The following is a 25,208-nucleotide window of genomic DNA, read 5'->3' on the forward strand; positions in this document are numbered from 1 at the left end:
AGCCCGCTAGCTCAGCTGTCTGTTATTGGCCAGTTAGCTCAAACATTAGCATGCTAACGTTAGCCGCTCAGCCAGCGCTGCAGAAAGTAACGTTAATGTGTCACTAAAATCTCGTTTCCGCCGTCTTTGACACGAGCACTCAATAAAGAAAACACTCCTCGTGACTTAGCGTTAAATTTCCGAGCTCGGTGTCCGCATTGTTGAGCGCGTAAAACTTTTTCATTATAAATTTGCAGTGATAACGTTAACGTTAGCAGCAGCTAGCGTTAGCCTGCCAGCTGGACATCAAAATCAGAAATACTTTATTTAAACTGCGGTTCGTTACAGGGAAGGAAAGTGTACAAAAACTATAGAAGCAGGAGTAAAAAGTAACAAGTATGTGGAAGTATTACAATTAAGTGAGTACAATGTGCTTCAGTTTTAAAATTGTAATAATAGTAATAACGACAATAACAGTAGTAATAATAATAATAATACCTTATCATCTTTAGTTGTAACTTTTAAATTATTTAGTAATTAATTTGCTTTTTACATCTTAAATCTTTACGCTTTTAGTGTAAATCTGTATCCTTAATGATTTTTATATATTTTATTGCTCTTTAAAGCATTTTGAATTGCAGTAATTCATTAAGTATGTGCAATATGCTTCAATTTTAAAATTGTAATAATTAATAATAATAATAACAGTAAGACCTTAATTTTTTTTTAGTTTTTAAATTATTAAATAATAAAAAACTTTATATATCTTAACTCATTACTCTTTTATTGTAAATCTTGTCCTTAATAATGTTTATATATTTTATTGCTCTTTAAAGCATTTTGACTTACAGTAAAACACTAAGTATTATTATTAATACAATATGCTTCAATTTAAAAATTGTAATAATAATAATGACAATAATAGTAATAAAAACGTATTCCTTAATTTTTATTTTAAATTTTAAATTATTAAATAATATTTTTTAGTGTCTTTAGTCTTTATTGTAATGTATCTGTATCTTTTATGGATATTTTATTGCTCTGTAAAACACTTTCAATAGTAATAATACTTCATTGGGACTGTGGTTTGTTACAGTGATGCAAAGTGAAGAGTTATAGAAGTAAAAACAAAAAGTACAAACTATGTAAAAAAAAATTCAAAATTAACCTTGTGCACCGTGCTTCAATTTAAAGATTGTAATAATAATAATAATAATCATAATAAGACCTTTTTTTATTTTTTATTCTAAATAATTTAGTTAGTAATTTGACCTTTTATATCTTATCTCTTTACCCTTTTATTGTAAACTGTATCCATTATTATGTTTAATATTTTATTGCTCTGTGAAGCACTTTGAATTACTCTGTTAAAGCTGCCTTACCATTTATAAAGCACCTCTCAAAACACAGTTTTCTGTTCAGTTGTGTGTTCACTGTTTTACTCATCACACATAATACAATAAGTACAAACTGTAAGAAAGCCAAAACTAAAATCAAGATAATAAATGAGAATTAAAATCAGCAAGATAGCAATAAAATAGACATCTTAGATAAAACCAGTCTTGTGATAGAAGTAGTTTTTTTTAGGAAAGACTACGGACATTTTCAAAAGTCAGACATGTTATTCCTACCTTCTACGAGAGCCTGAATTTATTAGTATACATTAAAACACCTCTTCTTTAAAAATGATTGGTAAACTAAAACAAAGTACAACCATTTAAAGTTGTATACCCCTCTTCTAAGCCCAAATAAAAATGTAAGTCACTCTCTAGGGGTTAAAACATGATTTGACATGCTTCCCACTTTTTGCATCTTCCCTCTCCTGTCGTAAATTAGAGATGGCAAATGCGAAACTTTGAAACGCTTCAATACTTTTAAACCATTTGAACCTTTGAAATGTTTCAAAACCTATTAGCTCTACATTGGCATCTGCTGGTAGAAGCTGGCATTGCACCCGTTTATCATTGTATTTGATGTGAGCTCCTTTTCCTCAGCCCAAAATCCTGCCTCAGTAAGTGTCATGCAAATCAAACCAAACTGCTCTTGATTAGCTCTTGCAGGATATGGTGACTATTTCATATCATTATTAGCTATGTGACCCAATGACACTGGTCTTATGCTATGCTACAGTTAGTTTGTTGAACATTTTAATGGTTTCATTCATTAACGGAGACTTAATCTGTCCGGGTTTGGTACCGATCACGTGACGTTTCGAAATCCGTCCCTAGCTACGTACCGAAATTGCCTCTCTATCATAAATAACGAACAGTCCCTTAGAAATATAAAAATATGCATATAAAACGACAATACACCACAGGATATATACATAAGTAGGAATAAAAATAAGAAATAAATGCAATATACACAATATGTGCAACATATGTTAATTACACATTCACTCACACACACAAAATCAAGATTAAACTAATGTTTGTTTATTTTTTCTTCTTTGTTTTTAGGTGTCATGGTGTTCCCGTGTGCGGTAACTGGAATTATGGCCTGTTGGATTATTGGATGGAATATTTCCACAATGGAGTTAAAGGTATTTCTAAATATTAATTATTATTAGTATTTAGTTTTAAATTTTTGTGTGTTTCTGACCGAGCCTCTGCAGTGCTCATGGGCTCTGAGCGGCGACCACAAAAAGGAAGAAATTGCAGATACTGGTGGCCAGAAATAAGTGCCCTTTTTCTGGTGTCTGGCTGCCCTTTCGCCTTGGATGGAGCGACATGAGGTGCATTTTATTAGGAAATCCAGACGATGCGCATGCCAGACTGGATGGATTACATATTCTAGCAAAATGTGGAGGAGCACTCCTGAATCCCCCTGGAGGAGCTGGAGGATGGAGGATGTGGATTTGGAGGCTAGAAGTTTAGCCACTTTACATAACCTGTTGGAACAGGATAAGGAGATGCATGGATGGACGTTTTTGGAAATTTCCAGTATAGCAGACAAGGATAACTTACTGAATAATGATCCAAAACATCACCCGTTTCCCCCTGACGATTGCAGTTTGCCTCCCGAGACTTTTATGTAGATATCAATTTGAAATAATTTTTCAGAACAGGCGGATATAGACAGTTTTTCTCTTACACACACGCATACGCACACACACACACACACACACACACACACACACACACACACACACACACACACACACTGATAATCACTTATTTGTTATGCATGTCGACTCTGGTAGTCTGATAATACACAGAAGCCATGCAAGACCTGCAAGAAATAAGTGTTATGCATTCATTTGCATTATTTAACAAGTCACAGGCAGGGATGCAAAACAACACTGTAAACATCTAAAATCTTCCTGTGCAGGAAGCGATAAAAGGTTGTTTATTTAAAATCGTAGGTGATAAACGGAAGTCACTAAACCAAACAGTACAAATTGGTGAGTAACAGAAATTTAAACTTCCTTAAAAAAAAGATGAAATGTCAGTATTGTACTCACTGACATTGCCTTTGTGAAGAACAGCAGAAAAAAAAAAAATTAAAAATAAATTATCTAAAATGATTGTTTTAATTTAAATAATCAGAAGTGGAGTTTTTTTCAAACAGGTTTCCACTTGGAAGGAATTTGCTTTGGTTTTTGGTGCAGACATTAAACTAAGAGTATAAAATAAAAAATAAAAGTAAGGCAAAGTACTACAGCACTCAGGGACTTATAAATATAAAATAGAAAAATTAACAGTAAAAATGTGGTGAAAAAATTGTACAGTTACATGACAAATATGTAACAAGAATATATAATAAGAGAATTTAGTGACATTTTACCTGTACAGTGTAGTATTTCAAAAAAATTGAGAAATCTATAAATTATTGTTTTATTTATAATAAGGGCCAAAAAAAACACCAAGCAACTGAACACGATAAAGTAACTGAGGAAGTTATGAATCCACAGATAAGATATCAGCGTCACGTGTTTTACTGGTCACTGTAACGCTGAAAACACACTTTCATTTTCCAACTAAATGTATCCAACTCTTCATCTGAATTTTGAGCTATATGCTGTGAAATAAGGGGATTCATTTTCTCATAAACCAAAAAAAAGCAAGCTACTAAAAGTGCTAGTTGCAAGGTCTCATATATGTGCAAATACACTGAAAACTCTAATTTCCAGTAGTAAAATTTGTAATAATGTGTGGTTATTATTAAATAGATAGATTAAAGATTAGATTAAATAAAATAAAACTTTATTATCATGGAACAAGTACTGCGACAGTGAAATTGAGTTGTAGACATAAGTGCAGAGTAATAAGCACAGTGGGTCATTTATTGGATAATCAGTAAAGGGGAGATATGAATATATTAAAACACAGTGCAGCATTTGCAGCAGTGAAACTATAAATAATAACACTTTAAGTCAGGTATATCTTTACAAAATCCAAAAAAATCATAAATAATAATAATTATACAAATAATAATAAACTTTATTTGTATAGCACCTTTAATATAAGAAATGCAGCCCAAATGTTACATGCACCAAGTGCTTCACATCAAAAGACATAAAAGACAAAAAGACATGACAAAACCTGCCTGTAAAAACAAAATAAGATCAGGATAGAAAACATAGAATACATCTCCACACTTAGTAATACTCGTAAAAGTAAGATAAAATAAGGATAAAAATCGAATGCTCAGAATGCTTAAAATAAAATGGAAAATAAAATAAGCCCACTTACATTATTAATAAGAATAAGCATCAAAATAGAGAATATAAACTGCATAAAACTAAGGAAAATACAGCACCTTAAAGATGTGCAGTAAGATGCTGGGCTGCATGAAAACCTCAAATTATCAACAAAATCAGAAAAAAAGTTCAGTCCAAGCCCCGCCCTGAAAACACCTGACCTTCGGGTCAGCTGTGAGTGAGGACAGCAAAAGTTTTTTTTTTAAAAAAAACAGACAATTAATTGATTATTAATGATGTTCATTTATTGACTGGCTGAAATGTAAGTGTCCTCGGTGTGTACACTGTAGTATTAGATTCGGGCTGTGGCTGTAACGGTGCAGAACAGCGCCGTCACGTGGCCGCTGGCTGCAGAAGTGCTGCGCCATCTACTTCCTGTTAAAAGGGACATGAGAGCCGGCCTCAGCGTGCTCAGAGGGGTGGGCCCCTCTAAGGGACTGTTCAATATTTATGAGAGGGGAGGGGGCAGTGCAGAGGGAAGTTAAAATGTTAACACTCGTATATGTGATAAAAACAGGTGATAAAACTGAAACATATCTGTTGTACAAATCGTGGAGTAGAGTGGAAATATTTATAACAAAGTATGTAAAAAAATATAACAACATTAAATATGCTTATAAAATATAAAATAAAATACTTTAATGTATCTAAAATATAAAATAGAAATAACTTAATGATTAAAAAATGATGCTTACACTAGCATCAAATGATGATTAAAAACAGGTGATTAAACTGAAAGATTTTTTTATTTTCGTTTAAATATTTATTGCACATATTTTGTGACATCGACATGTCAGTTATGACAAAATAACAACCCCCAAAAATATGTACATTTACAAATAACTCAAAGCAAAAGGAATAATTTTAAAATCATAAACAGAGTAAATCTATTCATTTAAGCACATTCATTTTATTTTTTTATTTTTACATACTGAGTTTATCTACCCGCTTTTCTGATAAATGAATAACTGTCCCTAAATAGGTAGCAAATTAAGCACTCATTATTATAATTATATATAATTTTGCTGTTTGAAAGAGCAAAAAAAACTCTTAATGTATCAATTTATTAAGTGTAAAGGTGCTTTAAATGTGAATAAAAAACAGGTGCTTAAACTGAAAGATATTTACTGTAAAATAGAAAATAGAAATATTATAATAATAATAAACAATGTGTTACTAATGTAAAAAAAAACATAACAAAACATTTCAATTTTATTTTAATTTTTACATATGAAGTACTTTTACACCCTTCTCTGACAAATAACCTTTCTGTAACTTTAAATAGTAGTTGCATATTATATTACATATTATATTTTCTACACACTTTAAATACTCAACACATTATATATATGAGTAATAAAAACTGTGTACATTATACATTTATATTCTTTAATATATTTTTTCCCCTTTTTACATTATTATATACCAAATACTTGTATACCCTTCTATGACAAATAACCTTTCTGTAACTTAACATAGTAGTTACATATTGTATTACATATAACATATTTACATATTATATTTTCTGCACACTTTAAATACTCAACACATTTATATATATATATATATATACATACATATATATACATACACACACACACACATATATACATATATACACACACACACACACACATATATATGGTAATAAAAACTGCACATTATACATGTTATTTAGTATTTTTATATTTTTACATACTATACATTTTTCTGTAACTTTACATACTAAATACATATTGTATATATATATAACATATTTACATATTATATTTTCTGCACACTTTAAATACTCAACACATTTTACATTTTATGTATATATATATACATATATAGTAATAAAAACTGCACATTATACATATTATATAGTATTTTTATATTTTTACATACTATACATTTTTCTGTAACTTTACATACGAAATACATGTTATATTTACGTATATTTTTTCAGTATACATTACACATATGACATTTTTATATATATATTTTTGCACTTTTATATACCAAGTACTTTTACCCCTTTCTTTGTCAAACACAATACAGTCCCTAACTTTACTGCCAGTTTTATACATTGTATTATCCACACATTTGGCATTTTATTTTTTAATGACATTACAAATGGTAAATATTGTTACATAACAGGTGGTTAAACTGAAAGATATGTACACAGAGACATGAAAACATGTCTTTTTCTTGACATTTTAACCAGCAGCAGCCTTTTAATCCTGTCAGGTGTTAAACTGACGCTGCCGTGTGTGTTTTTGGAGACAATGCCCTCCTGTGGTATCTCCTTTTTGAGCTTTTTTTATGTCGTTTTTTATCTGCCCTTTACTCTAGTGGCGACTATGAGAAATGTCTCCCGCCTACCAGCAGGCAACACACACACACACACACGCACTCACGCTCTCACACTCACACGCGCGCGCACGCACACACGCGCGCGCACACTCACAGCCCTCCTATGTTTGTCAGACTCAAATCCGAGGGAGAGGAGCTAGCCGCCATTTTCTAAGCGTCTCTCCCTAAAACGAGAGAAAAAGGCTCGCGACAAACTGCCATCTGGACTACCTTTCGCTCACTGAGAATCGGATTTTTTGGTCAAGGATTGCCCGGAAATCGCCTACGTTTGAAGTAAATGTCGGTAGAAAGGAGAGTTTCACGGCCTTGTCTTTATATTCGCTCGTTAGCGGCGAGGCGAAGCTAGCTGCTCGAGTAAGGTGTAGATCGGTGATTCGCCCTGAATCCGGAACGAAACCCGAGCAAGCGGCTCCGTCAACCGGGCCTTTTCTGTAGGGGGGGCTGCGTGTTTTTCCTTTGGATTTATTTAATGGCAGACTGATCGATTCCGGCCGTGTTTTTTTGTGAGTGTGTGTTAGGACCCTTGGTTTTTTTCCACTAAAACTGCAGGGGATTGTTGCCGAAATTCCCTCGGATAGTGCAACCTCGTCACGTGGTAGGTTCCTCCTTTTTCTTTGTTAGCGAGCTAGCTAGACTGGCAGGGTCTACTCCCAACTTCTCAGCTTCTGACATATGTGCACTAACGATGCACGTTATTTCATAACTCACCAGATTCTCCACTAACACACAGCCGACACTCGTGTAGAAAAAACAGGCTGCTTGTATTTATTTCCGTAGTCTTAATTGCGATGCAAACCATGTCTCCACTCTGCAATAGCTCCTAAAGATAAGTTATGATCCATAACCAGACAGTGTGTGTTATTATTACGCCTAAATATGATATCATACACCTCCTCTGCTGTGTGTGCATGTGCATTTTAACCTATATTTATCACTTTAAGGCGTAAAACCATCACTAGGGTGAGCGCAGGTTACGTACTCATGACTAAAATGTTTACTGCCCCTAAAGAGGTTCACGTAGAGCTCACGACTTGTGCTAAAAAACTAATAATGTCAAAAAATCTTCAAATGTAATCCATATAATGTGATGAGGGCAGGTAGCGTTTCACTGCAGTTGCACGCTAGCTTTGCGAGCAGGTTGTGTTTCTTGCATCAGCAGCTTTCCCGAGCTAACGTTAGCCAGAAGCGCATTAATTTGCACGCAGTGTTCAGAGTGACATGAGATATTTTTCTTTCGGTTTTCGGGGTGTTTGGTTTACGTAGATCGGCTGCTGATATTTTATTATTATTATTAATTTATTTCGGGCACGGCTCGATGATACAAACAGTCTTATGGTTTTCCGCGGAAGCTATTTCAAGATTACGAAATAACGTTATTATATTGCACTCTTTGGAAGAGGGCAGAGGAGCCAGGCTTTTCCTTTCAAATGCACAAATGTTTTTGTAAACACCAGGAAGACATTTTGGTGATTACGTTATGGTTGGCTAAGGTTGGATGTGGACATTTTTTTTGTCGCATCTCTAAGCCAGACAGTTTGCAGAGATAGTGGTGGTATAACTGCATGTGGATTAAAGGGATGCATTTGCAAATGTTGGTTGTTTAATGTGCTCCCGTGAAGCATGAACGGTGTGTTTGAAGCGGAATGGGCGGTTTTAGGGAGATAAATTGCATTGCATAATCTGCTTCGGAAATACCAACATGGCGTAGTGCGCGCTGACTAGAAACTGCGGTGAAATACTGAGCCCCCATTCATCTGACCCTGCAGACGATACGCGGAGATGCAGCTCGCTTTTATCTCTTGTTTTACATGAAAGGACGCTTTTTAAAACTTTATATGGCCGCACAGGCAATCAGTGTGAATGCTGTGTAAACCCCTGGATCAGTACTCCTCCTTAATCATCTTTAAACATATTTAAATTAATAATAATGTTATTTGCAATCATATCTTGGTTAATTAGGTTCAACTGAAATTGACACAGGAACCCAGTCAGGATGACATCATGTGCTTTGGGCTAATGCTCGGGCCTAAATCCACCTACTTACACTGCCTGTGTGGACTGCACACTGACTTACCAGGGCACATGTAGGGCAGTGGGGTTTGGACAATTTGCATCGGCTTTTCCCTCTTTTCTTACCTCACCAACAGAATCCCAGAGCTTATTCTTTTAAAGAGGAGCCTTGTGAGTAAACGACAATGCAGGCTTGTTCACACGAGCATGGGTGTATAGTGGGAATTATTTATTGGCTCGCTGGGAAGTGGCTCAGATGTCTGCTGTTATTCCACCTATATCATTAGCATCCCATTCACCAAGGTCAGTGCTTATCATTCATTTTTTTTTCGGTATGCATTTAATGAGGGGGCTCTGTAGACAACTGCATTATTGTGATTACAGTGACATTTTCTGGGATTTTGTGTGAGCCAAGTGAATGGTCAGAGAGATAATGGGTAGATTTCATCTCAGATGTTCCTGCTCTTCATCTAAAGTGTTTTCCTCGCTGTCCCTTTTTGCAGGATCATTTTTAGCAACACTTCCAACCAGTAGGTCAACAGAATGTCAATGAGTCACCAGTTCATTTGATCGGGCCCTTTAACTCGATTAGTTGTAGCCATGTAACATAGGTTTGTTTTTTAAATTGTACTTGATAGTTAGTAGACAGTGTTTACGGTGTATTTTTAGTGATCATATTTGGTGCCAAATATCATAGAAAGGCTACTTTCTTTTTGGGTGGCGGTTAGTAATTTTCCACTCTCACTCTTTCTCTAAAGGCCTACAGAACCTGTAGTGCAAGTATTTCATATGTAGGCCTCATTGTGCATGTGTAGAGCCTACCATCATGCTGCTACTCACTGAGAAATGATTATTTAATATGGAAAAACATTTGTTTTTAAGTCAAAGCATTTGTTGCCACAAAATGCCTTTGAGACAGAACTGTTTTGCAGCTTTTAGGGTATCAAGTTAACAGTCATCCCTTATGTTATTGGCTTCAGAATAGTTATGAGTGCACTAAGATAAATTAAACTTTGGTTAAGCTGCCAGAATAAGTACTACATCAATACTTAAACATGTTCTACTAGTGTCTGTGTATGTTTGTTTACACTGTGTAGTCCATCACTGAACAGGGCTGTGAGTGCTACCTGGGAATTGTTGATGGAAAAATATCTCCACCCTACATCCGCCCACACCAACAAGGATCAGAATTTAATGTAGTAAGGTTTTTACGGGGTTCCCACGGTCATGGAAGTCCTGGAAGAGTCATGGAATTTCACAAACATATTTTCCAAGACTGTAAAAATCATAGAATACGTAAAAAATATTTTTTTGTTGTGGCAGTGAAATTGTGATCTCTGAATTAATTTTCTGTGGGCCTAGCTGTCAACATAACTCCAATATGTGTGACATTTGTTTACCATCACATATATTTTTTATTTTCTCTTTGTGTATGCCAGCAAACTGAAATTACAATTATGGGAAAGCAGGGCAAATAATTATTATGTGTTCTTGAAAAGTAATTATAAAGTTGTGAATTTTGTCTTTCAAAATGTGTAGAATGTGTTTAATGTGTGTATGACACTACTTTGTCTAACTTTATGTCTCGTCTCCACCCTGTTTTTTTCTCTTTGTTCTGTCCAGGCTGTCCTCAGGTGGGGCAGTAAGCGGGTGGAGTGGAGCAGGCCGCGGTGCCCGTCCCTCTGCACTGCATGGCTGCGATGGCGCCCGCTCTCACCGACGCCCCAGCCGAAGCTCACCACATCCGCTTCAAACTGGCTGCCCCATCCTCAAGTCTCTCACCGGCCAGTGCAGAGAACAACGGTAACGCCAGCAACATCCTCATCCACAGCAGCGGCCCCGCCAAGTGCAAGGCCGCGTCCGAAGATTGCCCTCTCGACTTCTGCGGCGGCGACCAGGAACAGCAGCAGCAGCAGCCCCAAGCCGACTCCGTGGCCCAGGCCTCAGCGCTGGGAAAGCTCCAGCCGCTGGTGGCTTCCTACCTATGCTCTGATGTGACACCTGTCCCTTCAACTAAGGAGTCAATCAAGCTGCAAGGAGTCCTCATTAAACAGTCTGTGCTGAAAAGCCACAGGATACTGCCCAGCTCCCTGCTCAACGGCGGAGGAGACTTCCTGTTGAGGAAGAGGCAGGCGATCGAACTCAAAAGCCTCATGAGTGGCAGCACGAACGGAGGTGGCCAGCCCATGGCACCTGTCAATGGTTTGGCCAAGAAACTGGCCACTATGTCCGGCCCTGGTTGCGTGGTGGCGGTGAACGGTGACAAGCCGTCTGCCGCCACAGACTCTCAGTCCCAGAACCTGCCCTTGGACTCCGAGACCTTGACAGCTACCTTATCAGGGCATATCCCGGTGAAAGGAACCCTTAAACAGAAGCATTCCTCTGGGGTTTCTCAAAATACAGATGGAAAAAACCTTGAACCGCCAGTGCTCCAGTCCGCTGCACTTTCCCCGTATACCCACGACAACCCTAACCCCACTGAACAAGTGAATCCAGAGGAGGCAGATTCACACACGCCTACCAGTCAGCCACCGGGGTCTGATAGGGAGAGACCAGGTAGCAGCCAGCAGGGCTCCCCGTCTTGCACACCTGCGCCACAGCCTCCCCTACCCTGCACCTCTTCCTCGGACAGCCTTGATGCTCACGTTAAAGAGCGCACTCTTCTCAACAGCAGCCGCCAAGCTGAGATCGAAAGCCGGCTGCGGCGCCTGCGCAAACGTCTTCAGGTTGTACAGGCCAAGCAGGTGGAGCGGCACATCCAGCAGCAGCTGGGCGGCTTCTTGGACTCGGCTCTCAGCCGGCTCCTGGCCGGTAACCGCAAATCGGAGACGGCGACCCCTACAGCTACGTGGAGGACTGGACGCCACTCTTCTTCAAACAACAGAGACGGCCTTGGTCGCTTCCTGAAAAGCGGCTCCATGCCCTTGGAGCTGGAGCGGCTGTATCTGAGCGGATCGGCCAACCTTCATTCTGTTGAAAGCGCCTTTGACTCAGATGTAACAGAAAGTAGCTCTGGAGGGGACTCTGACCTGGAGGAGGAGGAGCTCACCAGAGTGGACATTGAGCAGCGGCACGTCAAAATGTAAGTAGAAGTGTCCTCACACACTGAGACAACAGACTTATTTTCAGGGCTGTACATACATGACTCTGCAGTTCCAGTGGAACTTAAAAAGCAGCATTTTTATTAAAAAAAGGTGGTTTGATATAGGGCTGGGTGATACGGTTAAATAAAACAACAAAATTTTCAATTATACAGCTGCTATAGATGATGTTATGTGGCAAATGTAATCATGGTGCAACATTATCCACAGTTAAAACAGCTACACTACAAATAACTGTCAGGGTTCATACGGTCATGAAAAACCTGGACCCACAGGTTTTCTTTAAAAAGATTTAAAAAAGCACAAAATTTCTCCTTTAAAATATCTCTAATTTTTTTCTTTTAAAAATCGCCAAACATTTTAAAGAAAATAGAAATTGCCAAAATATTTTCTTCAGAATCACCATAATATTTTCAAGAAAAAGATTCTTTTTTTTTTCTGAAAAAACTAAAGAAAAAATTGCCAAAATTTCAGTTTTAAGAATGAGAGAACGTATGGTCTTGAAAATTTGCCAAAAAGTCATGTAAAAATGTTTATGAACCTTGCTGTATGCACAAGTTGAATGCCGTAACGTGAAAATGTTGTTGTGCGTATTAGTGGCTGTTACAAAGTGCCAGTTTCGCCTTCTTTTGCTACTGCTAATACTTCTGGTTAATGGCGGGTGGTAACTGGGGTTGAAGGTGCATTGTCACCCCCTCTGTGGGTTTATGGGTACTTTAATAATATGGAGGAATCATTAGACATTTATTTTATTTATTTTAATTGCATTTAGATCATTATTGTTATTGTTTTATCGCCCAGCCCTAGATTCACAGTTGTTATGATTGCCTCATGCCTAAGTAACTCATTACTCTCACATTTCCACAGTCCTGTGTAAGTCCCTGTCTTTCTGGTCCCTGCAATATGCTACTCAGGCCTAGCAGGTGCTAATGACAATTATAACTGCCCAGTCTGCCTCAGTGGTGGTTGGGTCAAACTCCAGGGAGGGGTAGAGATACCGTTCGCCCAGAGAGCATGTGTAGTAGTGTGGGTGGTATCATCCTGTGGTGAAGGCACAGGCTGGATTGGGCTCAAAGTAAAAAGCTCTCTCGTCACACAGCGCTTCCTCCTGAGTGGGGCCGAGGCTGAAACTGAACGTTCTGTTTATCTGCAGAACGAACGAGCGAGCGCCCACAGAGCCGGTGCATGTTTTGATTTAAACTGAAATCAAGATGGGAACGTAGAGTCGGGGGTTGTGGTGTTTTTTTTTTTTTTTGCAGAAGGTGTGGGTTTTATGTATTTACACGCTGCCTGTTGTGGTGTCCGTTTCGCCTCAGCAGGAGTTTGTAAATGTATTCCACGGGAAGTTCGCGTCGTCATTTCTGTGTCATTAGTGTTTGGACGGGGGGGAAAAATACAGCAGGTGGGTCAGCAGTGTTAATGACTTACTGACCTGTGCGGATTGGGTAGATTATTAACAACGGAGCTGAGAACACCGATTTTTATTATCCTTCTCCGTGTTGACTTTAGACCTTTGACCCAAATATCTTCATAACCCAACAGGAAGCTTGTGTGTTTGTGTGTGATACTGGATCCAAAAGCAGGAAAATTGATTGTAATGTATTCATACTGTGTCTGCGTCCCAGTTAAGGTCAAAGGAGGTGGTAGAGCAGTTTATGTGCAAATTTTTAGCATGTCATTTTCAAGGAGAGTGGAGAGTGAGCTACATTTATGTGGCTTAAGATTATGGGACAGGGTTCCTGTGTCCTAAAAACGTCTGAAAAGGCATTAAATTAATTAATCTAAAAAAAAGGGCCTTAATCTGTATTATGAGGTCTTAAATTGTATATTTCAAAAGTCTTAAAAATGCAAATTATTTTAATTTAATGCTTACTTGAAATGGCTTTTTTTTTTTTTTTTTTATAGTTTCTGTAAAATTGGTCTTAAATTTAATTCCGAGTGGCATTTAAAAAGTCGTAGAAAATCCTGTTTGCCTTAAGCTGTAGGAACCTTGGTTGGAGGAGTAAGATTCATTTTGTTAAATGATAATTTATGTAAACACAGGTAGTCAAAGAGGAATTGTTTTAAGTTGTTTAAGTTCCCATTCTGCTTATTCATTAATTCTCAAATTAAAATTCTACAGTAGTTTTTTATTTCAAGCCTGAATATAATGTACTTTAGGTATGTAACAAATAAATAATGACCAAAGCCTGTACTACTACTAAAGCAGGATATAGAAGTAATTGTGTAGATAGTGAAGGTAAATGCTGCGATGGGGAAGTTTGCTGACCCAAAAAGGCCATCTCATTATGTAAAAGATATGTACGCTTGATAGAAGGGCAGTGTGCTGTACCATGAGCTAAGGTACACAGTTAGTAACTAAGCAACACTGTCTATATTAGCACCATTGATATAGATGTTTTTATGTTTATGTTTTAGTCTTAATAGTTACACATTGAGCTAATAACAGACTTTCAGTTCACAACTATTGAATTTAAGCCTTGCCAAAGCAGTTTTACTAAAAGAGAAGACTTAAAATGTGTGTTTGTTTTAACACCTGGATCAACATCAGTTTTCCTGTGCTGCATTCAGGCGCAATGAAACCACTGGAACCTGAGAAAATTGGTTTGATTTGTTTTTTTAAAAAACATAATAAGCATCTTGCAAATAAATGTCCCACAAATTATGAACAAAAATATTTCAAGGTGACAAAAGAATCCCCTGCAGATTAGCTGGGGGTATTATTGATATTATTCTAAAAAGGGAAACATGTCCAGAAAATTGTATTCGTTATTAAATTATGTATTTAAAATAATCATACAGACAAAAAATATGTAGCACTTTCTCAAGGTCATATTCTTTTTTAATTTTTAATTTTCTTTTTTTTTTTGGTCTATTTTCATCTAACTTTTTATTATCTTGCAAACATTTTGCCATTTCTTGTTAATTTGCCTGTCTCCTTCTTCCCATGTTTTTGAAAAAATTCAAGCCAATTTGCTCAGTTTTCAAAGGTTTAATCAGAGATCAGTTTATCACACATCTCTGTTAGGCTTTTTATTATATCAATATTCTATCAATCTTGTGATGTGACATTAAATATTGTCTTACATTTAAGATTTGTATTTTCCTGGTTTCAAAGGCTGCATTACACTTAACTAAGTTAGTTACTTACCAGAATGTTCTGGCTGTTCTATTATTAGCCTTTGCTCACTTAGTCATTCTGTCCACATTATTCTTGGTTATTTATTATAAAGTCTCATTGTGTAAATATTTTGTGAAAACACCAGTAGTCAATCCTACAATATCATCTTGATATCAAGTTATTTGGTTAAAAAAATATGTTAATAGTTTTTTTTTTCTGTATTACTGAAACAATACCTTTTTTAATATAAAGTTAAATCCAGTAATGCGTATAATGGAGTCAGATGGTCATATATAAGTAAATGTTCAATGACATTACATGAAATGTGATTGATTATTACAGTTGTAGTGAAAGTGAAAGGTCTACCTATTGAGAGGGGGGTTAGGAATTGGATAGTAATTTTGGAAGTTGTAGGTGCTTTCCACAGTTCTTAAATCTTCTGTAATACCAAGGAGTATATTGAATTAGGCTGATATGTTTCTAATAGCAAATTACATTTGTCAGAAGTCTGTAATATTGGGGTCATCATGATAGAAACTGGAATTTAGATAACATTTTCTCATCAAATTAGGAATTTGTTGTTAAGAAAATAAAATAGAATTTTGCTGGGACAGAAAGTATTGAGATGATTGAATCTCACAGATATAAAAGCCGTACTAAAGAAAAAGAGGTTAAAGGCTGCATTGGGTTCAGGTCCTGTTTACACCTGTATGCATCATGCATCTCCAGCTGACCACTTGCTTACAGCCTTTGTTGTTTAACGTTAGAAAGTCAAAGGGCACAGTTAGAGAGATTTTCGGCAGGTTTCCATGACATATTTGCCAAAACTTAAGCGATATTTTAGAAATGTTGAGAAAACACATTTGTGAGATGACTGCTTATCCACTTAGTGATGTTCTGTGACTTCTTAACATTTCAAAAAGCACTGCGATGGATGTTCAAAACATTAGCAGGCTTATTTCTATTGTAGCCACCGCACTTGCCACCATTATTTCCAATCGAAGGCGACGTAGGCGTGTTATGCGAGCGATAATTGAAAGGCGAGCCGCTTGTATGTGGGAGTGGCCACATATGGTCCACGATTTGACAGGAATTGTGGATTCAAAACTTGCACTTGTATTTATTGCTGTCCACTTGTGATCAGATCACTCAAAACACATTTTTATACCAGGTGTAAACAGGCTCAGGGTTTTTATGAATGAGGTTTATAGGTGAGTGTAGGACATATTTGGAAACATAATGGATTATATTCGCAGGATGTCTAAGACCCGTAACCTGCTTTCCTTATAAATTAGAAATCCCACCAAATTGCGAGCGAAATTACTTTATTCTTTGATTTTGGGTTGATAAAATTTTAATTAAGACTGCTCCAACGACATATAGACTCAAAACTAAGCATTTTTTCTGTATCATGTTGGAAAATTGCCCAAATTAAAGTCCCACGTTTATGCTCCTTGAAGGAAATAGATTTTTAAATAGTTGAGATGTAAATGTGTAAATTCAGCAGCAAACACCAGCTAATTTCAGAGCTACATAACCAAGAGTTTGTGACTTTTTCCCTCAACATAAAACAGCATATTTGTGTCTGATTTATCAGTTAAAAAATCAGTGTGTTGTGTTGCATGTCAGTTTAACTAGTGCTCCTAAATTCTATGCTGGTGCTCCTAAAATATTTGGGAAGGAGCACTAGTGCTACCAGTGGAAAAAGTTAGTCTGGAGAGCTGGCGAAGGATTTAACCCATTGTTGTGGCACCACATCAGTGCGGATAGTTGTGTTGTACATTATCAGGCATTGTTATTGTTGTATGTTGTTTTATATCGGACCCTGATGGAAAGCAAACTGCTCCGGTTGTTTGCTGAGCTCAAGCATAAATCATATTTTTTGCAGTTTCACAAACTGCCTGTTTAGTACTAACTACATGTACTTTCATATTTGAGAAAGCTTCTGGAAGGCTCAGAGGTATTATTCAGATTAAACAGCAGGGATAAGGCAGGCTACCTCAGTACAAAAGTAACATGACTCCTGCTCAGCTCATTACAGTCATCACTGCGTTTTCCTCTGACCAACCTCCCTCTAATGTCCTTAAATAACTGAGCAAAATTACTGGTAACAAACTCATTTTCTTTCTCATCAGCTTCATTCTGAACTGCAGTTTATCTTTCATAGCAAACATGATACATCTTGTCCCTGCTTTACCATGAAAGCCAACCATTGTAAGGGTTTTTATTGCGAAGCAGGTACAGCTTTTTGCAACCTTAGTCACTGCTGTGAACATCTGCTCTTAAGTGCATAAAAATAGGTCTTTCGTACACCTTATTGATTCAGCTTGAGTTAAAGCACTTGTGTGAGACGTTTGGAGCATTAGTAAAGCAGCAAACCACAATTTTCCATTTTAAGATAAGATTTTGAGATATAGTGAAGAAATGTCCTGAGCCGAATGAAGTCACGCGCCCTCTGTGTGTTTTAATTTGAGTGCCTCTGTGGTTTGTTTTGGATAGCTGGTTGGATGCATGTTGGTGTATGTTTGTGTCTCATTGGCTAGCTCATGTCTTGCTCAATGCTGGCGTGAGCATCCCTGCTCAAGCACGGCACATTTAGAAATTTGTTTTTTTGTGCGACATGCATGTTTTTCAGCTAAAACGGACTGTGAAAATGGTCTTTTAATTATCATATTGACATTATACCACCTTTCACAGAATCTCTTCAGCTATCAACATAAGGCTATTTATTGTGAATTATTTGCATTACCGTGTTGTTGACATTGCAGTGGCTTGCGCGGCTCCATAAATTAGTAAAGTATTGGTTTTTAATAGAGTGCCTCAGGGAGGTCGTTCTGGAAGTTAGCCTGTTAGCGTCCCCTGCTTCCCTCGTCAAAAAGTCAGTGGGATTTTTCCATTGGAAATCTAACACCGCTTACAGGATTTTTAATCTAAACTAAATGCAATTGGCAGAGGTTAAGAGCTGATGTCAGGCTATAAATCTCATTTAGCTGCTTGTTAGCAATCGCCTTCTTCAGGACAAAAACGCTTCAAAGGTCACAGTAGGATATTTACTGACATATTTTATGTCGTAGAACAAAACATGGTCTCCTCAGACATGTAACTAAAAACTCATTCAAAAAAATCCACTGACTTTGAGTTGCTGGAGGTGCTAAAACAGATTTCTGGGTTTTAGGACTCATTACTTGGGCTTACTATTGTGGAAATACAGTGTTTACAGCAGCAGGCAGCTCTACAGCAGCGCAGCAGGCAGCTCTACAGCAGCGCCGCAGCAGTTTAGCGTGGTATCGTTCACATCAACGCAGTAAGCTCTTTCAGCACTGTTGCTGTTGTTTAGTGCTGTTTATGGAGTTAGCACCGTTAGCTGGTAGCCTTCGGCTTTGCCTCCTACATGTTGCCAACCGTTTTTATACAACTCATACACTCTGGACTTTGCATAGAGCCCCTTTAATGTGTGTCAAACTACAGAATTGCAAGCATGTTCAATTACTGTGTCTTACAGTATTTAGACCTGTATGGCTAATTATGATACAGACGTACTCACTGATGACTGCAGTACATGAGCTTATTTCAACCTTTAGTTTTGTATGTAGCTTTTTTTGCAGTAATGTTCTCTGGTTATAACAACACAAAACATTTGAAGATGACATAAAAGCTTTGAATTAATTTTATAATTAATGCAGATGACTGATTAATTAATCACTGACTCTGAGCTTTATCTGCTGACCCACATAACAGCCTGCTGAAGCAAATATTGCGATGTTGCCCTCCCTGCAGGAAATGTTTGAAGAAACCCAATGTCATTTTTCACTCATAAAAATAACCCAGATCTGTGCGCACATGACAGCTGGTTGTGCCAATTTTTTAAGGGCAAGAGTTTTGTGTTTTGGCCTCTATTACTTGCTACAATATACAGCAAAATTATGCAATTTAATAATAATAAAGCAGGGTCAGAGAGAGACGTTAATGTGCTCTGATGTTCCCAAACAAGCTTTGTTATTGTAAGTTATTGTGCTGCTGTCACAGAAGCATCCATCGCTTACAGGTTTGCAAATGTTTGCCAAGTGGTAGCACATGTAAAGCTAATAATTCCCTGTATGCCGGGTGAAAGCTGCCTTGGAAATATAAAACTGCTCATCTGTAATGCCTTTCTAAGCAGCCGTCTGATGCACATTGTATAATCATCCATCCAACAACCAGTAAAAAACAGGTTCTCAGCTCCCAACCCTGCAGAGGAGAAGCCTCTCCTCAATGTGAACACGTTAGTCCTCCAGGAAGTAGGGTGTGTGTATATAACCATAATGCCACATTTTCACAACTGACATTTTGTCTCAGTTACCAATTAATGGCTTACAGTGCTACACCAGTCAACACTACAGACAATGTAACGTCTTCTTCAGGTACCAGCACCTCAATTATTTAACGTCAGCAGCTTAGTTGACAGCAGTGTGGAAAATAACCTATTTGGGCTGCTTGTTTGGATGCAGCGCGTTGCTTACAACTAATCCTGTCATCCCTGTCTATACTGTAGACGTGGTTTCCCGTATCTTAGAGGATTGGGGGCCGGCCAACATCTGTTGTCGTGCTTATGCTGCAGGGCCTTTCTGCTCCAGCCAGTATGTCTGTCTGTGAATGTGACGTCCACAACGGCCTCTAGCAGGGTGTGGGTGCTGTTAGCTCCAGAAATGAAGTCTGCTTTTATAGGAGCTGCGAAATGACAGACAGTTAATGCATTAAGGGTGACATATTCATGGAAAGTGTGTTTATTTAGACATGGAGCACGGGTTGTTCTGGAACGAGTGGGCACCGTTTCTTGTTTCTGAGGCAACAATAATGCTCATCAGGAAATCTCAGAGCTTACATAATAGACAGAACAATGAAAATGTCGGGAATTTTGTCATCTGACCAGCACTAAAATGCAGCAGGATTTTTGTCTGTCAGATGATAAAACTAGGGCTGGATGATCCAGAGTCCACCGGGTCCGCAGAGCGTGCCTGCTGCTCGTGAATTAGGGTAACTAGGTTGGCCGAGGCTACAGCGTGCCTTTCATGCTTATGGCTCAGCATTACTCTGCATTCTGAGCAGCTTTGCTATGATTTTCCCTTTTTTTCCTTCTCATTCCTCCGTGTGTGTTGATGTATGTATGTGAGCGCCTGTATAGATCTCTGTCCCGTTTGACACATCTGGATGTGTTTAGCTCAGGCCCAAGTTCCTCAACACGAACCCACAGGCGTTACATAACCCCCCTCTTTTATGTAATGACTGCTGCAGCTCTCCGGCTGAATTTGCCCTCTCTCGTTTTTCCTGCCCCACACCCTGTCGGCCTGCCTCGCTCACAATCCCGGCTCCCGAGCAGTTTCTTCCTGTTTGAGATGAGTTTAAGCAGCTGTCCTGTGAAACTCCAGCCAGCCACGCTTTAAAATAAAACCTGAAAAATAAAGCAATTATCACCTTCTCCTAAATGTTTCTGTGTCTGGATAATTTTCAGCTCTTTTAATGTGCTTTTGAAAATCCTTGACTCTAGAGAACAAAGAAATCAAAATGACAGCTCCTGCTTTGATTTCCCTTGTTCTTGTTACTAAGCATGAATGATGGCTGAATGCTTTGTGAAGCGTACTTGCAAAGTAATTTTATTTTTCGTTTCATATGGAAAAGCAAAATGTCTACAGGTCTTTTCCCTTTGCTTCACCCTTCTCTTTATAATCATGTTCCTCTGGCATTTTCTACAAAGAGCTCAGGTTTCAAAATGTGAACATGGGTGTGAGAACGTGTGAATTATTGTTATTGTTATTAGTTGCCACATAATTCATAAAAACAAGATAAGTGTAAGTCAGACATGAGCTTGGTTAGTTCTGTCATGATTGAGTGTTTTTATACACAATTGGAGTTAATATTGAGTATGTGTTGTGAATCCTAATGAATAAGTTCTCATAATTTATGTATCCACACTGTGCATCCAAAATAAGACAAAATTCAAATTAGGTTTTGATTTGACACATTTGGCAGCCAAATAACTGTATTTACAATAAATAGCCAGCAGCTTTATTTTTGTGTAACGCTATTTCTTGTAAGATCTGTAAAGAAAGTTTTGTAGGTTTGTGAAGCCTTCTTTTTTTATTGCCAGCCTGATCAAAATTTGGACTTTAAAATCCTGTTTTCACTTGATAGCAGCACTTTACAGCTGTGGCACATCTGCAAAACCATGTGAAAACAAGGAAGTTGGGATGAATGTCAGCTGCACATTTAACAAAAACTCAAAACTGTCAGCTGTTAATTTCCAACTACTTTGATAATGGATAAATTGGCTTGTTTTTTTTAAAGAAAGAAAAAGAAATGTCGAAATTCTTTGATTTCAGCATCTAAAAAGTGAATATTTTCTGGTTTTTTTTACTCTTCTATGACAGTAAACTGACACTTTAGGATGAAATGCTGATTGACATTTTTCACCATTTTTTTTTTAACCTTTTAAAGATCAATTAATCAAGAAAATAATGCACAGAATAATCAATAGTGTATTTAATGATTAGAAGCAGTCCTAGTCTGAAATGGACAGAAATTGGGTGGTGTCATTTTTTTGGGCTGTTTATACATTATTGTGGTGTACACTTAGTTTTATTTTTTGGGTTGTTGTGCATTGATTTTGCATAAAATTAGTTAACTTACATTTATTATATTAACGTTCAAATGGTAGCTTATGTACGAGAATATTTTGAATTGGCTGCTCTCGCTTGAGTCGTGGAAACATTGTAAACATACCCCTAAATCATGTCACTTGGCAGCACATGCAGGTTGGAATTTAAGTGTCTAAATCTCAGAATAATGGTGGTAAAGCTCAGCGTAGAGTGTTTGGATGAGCGGTTCTTAAGAAAGCTGCACGCAGCAGCACCAGAGCAGTCGGCCCGTCCCAAATGTTCTGAGCAGACACTTCACTAGAACTAATAAAGTGACATGCTGTATATGTCTGCAGGTGTTCGCATTATTCTATCATTTAAAGTGCTGCAGGCATTACAGTTTTTTGTCCTGGTTCCTGTGGCAAAAAGCCAACAGAATTTTTTTAAATGAATTTTGGATTTTGTTCTGTTTCTGCAGCAAACACAAGTTTATATGTGCACATTTTGTTAAGTAAGCCCCACTTTTAAAGCGTAGACGCGATCACCAGAAGTAAACAGTTAATATTAGGCTGTAAATAAATCACATTTGCATGATTTAATGCCACCACAACAAGGCTGCAGAGCAGTGTTTGGCGTGATGACTCTCTGTAGTTTCGTTTAGCCACAACATCACCACCTGACAATTATGAGGTCCTGTCTACGTTTTGAGTGGTTTTAACATATTAAGCTTCAAAGTTTTGCAATTAAAATAGCAAGAGGGGTATTTGCTAACCTCTTTTTTGTTGTACTTCTAATGTCAAAATCTCATGAGCTTGTGTTTACCACAGACTGTAATGCAGGCATTTAACCAAAAACACACTCAAATAACAAGTGCTGAAATGCTAACTAATTCATGCCTTTTTAGGACTCATTGCTGCAGCACTTTATTGGTCATAATTTCTAAGCTTGTAATTGATTTTTTCCTGAATAAACTATAGCCATAGACTGCATGTTCTTTACTGGAGACTGATGCAGAGAGGAACATATTAGTGTCTTTGTGATTGTAAAAATGTCATACCAGTTGGATCATCACTGAAAATGTCCTGTAAAATGATGTCTGGAAAACAGTGGGAACCCTGTTTGTGAAGCTTGTCTGCTCCCATTTGATAACTGATGAAGTTAGAATAATCTGACAAAGCTGTCGATTATAAAATACAGCAGCAAACATATAATAGCGCAGCAAAACGTCTCTGTTGTGGAGTGTGTGTTTTTAGGTATAAAACGTTTGTCAGAGCCCTTGTCTCTTTTCACTTTTATCTCACAGTAGACTTGGATGTATACGCTCTGCTGAACATCTGCTCACAGTGCTGAAATGATGAGCAAAAAAATGGCAGAGCAGATGACAATTTATTGAGAATTACATATAAAGTGTACGGCATAATTACATTGCTTCTTACAAGCATTGGGCATAGAAAGTTAATCTCCTACCAGCAGCCAGTTGTGTGTCCATATGGAGAGGAAGTGCCCCTATTCTATTGTGTGTATATTAACAAACACACACAATAGAATAGAGCAACACTGTTGACAAAAATGCACTTGATTTTGGCACATAATTGGTGATAGAAATAGGATTTTGTGTTCACAGTATGAAAAGAGCAGCTCAAATAATGTCTGGGTCTTTGAAAACGAAAATTGTTTCTTTGAGCTTGGAGGAAAAAATCACACGTCTTCTGTGTTGATGGTGAATTTCCAGTGGAAAGGTGCATCAGGTGGAGACGGGTCAGCTCGCTCAGAGGGCCTGTTGGTTTTTTTGGCGGAATGGTTGGGCCACGTGTTTTGTGCGGATGTGTTGGTTTTGGTGGGGACAGTATGGTACAGGGGAGCGCCACGCAACATATGTGCTGCATCCAGAGAAGCACCACAATGGAGAATGTGCTGACGGCCACAAAACGGCGGCTGTAGTGATTGCCGCTGGTGCTTTGTGTGTGTGGGGGTCGGGGGGGGGGAGAAAATGATGTCCTGGTTAGAGAGGGGGGGCGTGCAGCTCCTAGTGTGCGGATGGGGGGGGGGGGGGGGGGGGGGGTTCCCAATGCTGCTGACTGACCCCTCCTCCTCATCCTCCTCCGTCACTCTGACGATTAAGGTCACTGGACTTGTAATGGCCTCTGTGTTTATATTTTACTGCAATTTTAGCTCTTCCTGCTTCCGTTTCAATCTTATCTAGACCAGTGGTTGGCAGCTTTTGTCCTCAGGACCCTGAGAACTGAAAACCCTTGTGTTTTTCATTTTAATTCACCCAGCACATCAAGTCTAACTCAGAGCCCTTTTGAGTACAAAGCAAGTTCAACATACCAAAGATGCCTTCTCATTATCTGGCTTCACTAACCCTAGCATTGGCCGTCTGGATAACCGGTATGAGGAAGCTGGTTATCAAGTAGCTCAGTCAACTCCACTCACCTTACTATCCAGCCATGTGGAAGAGACACATATTTGTCATTTATGAGCAAGAGAACCACAGATGTAGTTAATAATATAATAAGAGATGGTGGGAATGTCTTGTTTAGGTATAGCTAAAAGAAGGGATGCCCGATAATATGTCCAGACCTTAATTTCAGTTTTGCAGGGGTTATACTCTGCTTTGATGCGTTTATGTGCTCATCACTTAAATATTGCAACTGTTAAATGAGGGTCATATCTTAATTTATTTTTATATATTCTATATGTACATAACTTTACATACTGCTCGGTGGCATGTGAGTTTTCCACTGGAGATCTCAGTAGTCATCATTTTTTTTGATTATATTTTTTGTCTTGGGGATGGGTGATAATATCAGCAGAAATTGGCTTTAAAATAAAATATCAGAATAGGCCACCATGCTGATTTTTGCTGATAATAGAATTGTAAGCACTTTCCTTAATTGATTATTTGGAAGATTAACAATCTATAAATCATTATTTAAAAAAAAACATAAAAACTTTTCAAAGAATATCAAATGTTTTTTTCCTCAAGGTTTACAGCAACATATTGCATATTCTTTGACAGCATTATGTAGCCTATCGATTAATCAATTAAATGCTGCATGTTCAATTAAATTCTTTACTGCCGATTAATCGTTTGTCAATTATTTGTTATCATCCTTAGCCGATATCACAGACTGACAAAGTTTGCTTGTACAAAACATCAACTCTGAGCTGAAGTATTTTTCTGATTTTGCACAATGCATAAATATTACATACGGTGCAAATAACGTAATGTTGATGGTGGTACATGTTAATTGCAGCAATTGTCTGATTTGTTGTTTACCAGAGTTAAATTGAAGTAATAGCCTATAACGTTATAACAGAATAAA

General features: G+C 37.7%; 1 protein-coding gene across 4 annotated transcripts in view; it reads left to right on the forward strand.

Moving 5' to 3' along the window:
* Positions 1-2,460: 2,460 nt before the first annotated feature.
* The window catches only part of LOC121958440 (KAT8 regulatory NSL complex subunit 1-like), a 50,045-nt gene continuing 27,297 nt past the window's right edge, over positions 2,461-25,208 (forward strand). For 3 of the 4 annotated variants that reach the window (XM_042507349.1, XM_042507351.1, XM_042507352.1), the window contains exons 1-2: positions 7,162-7,631; positions 10,670-12,128. In XM_042507349.1, coding sequence (XP_042363283.1) covers positions 10,738-12,128 — 1,391 coding nt within the window. In that variant the 5' untranslated portion in view covers positions 7,162-7,631; positions 10,670-10,737. Of the gene's footprint in view, positions 2,522-7,161; positions 7,632-10,669; positions 12,129-25,208 lie in introns of those variants that run through there. The other variant, XM_042507350.1, reaches the window with a different exon arrangement.

Source organism: Plectropomus leopardus, chromosome 19 (assembly GCF_008729295.1).
Source record: "Plectropomus leopardus isolate mb chromosome 19, YSFRI_Pleo_2.0, whole genome shotgun sequence".
NCBI lineage: Eukaryota > Metazoa > Chordata > Actinopteri > Perciformes > Serranidae > Plectropomus > Plectropomus leopardus.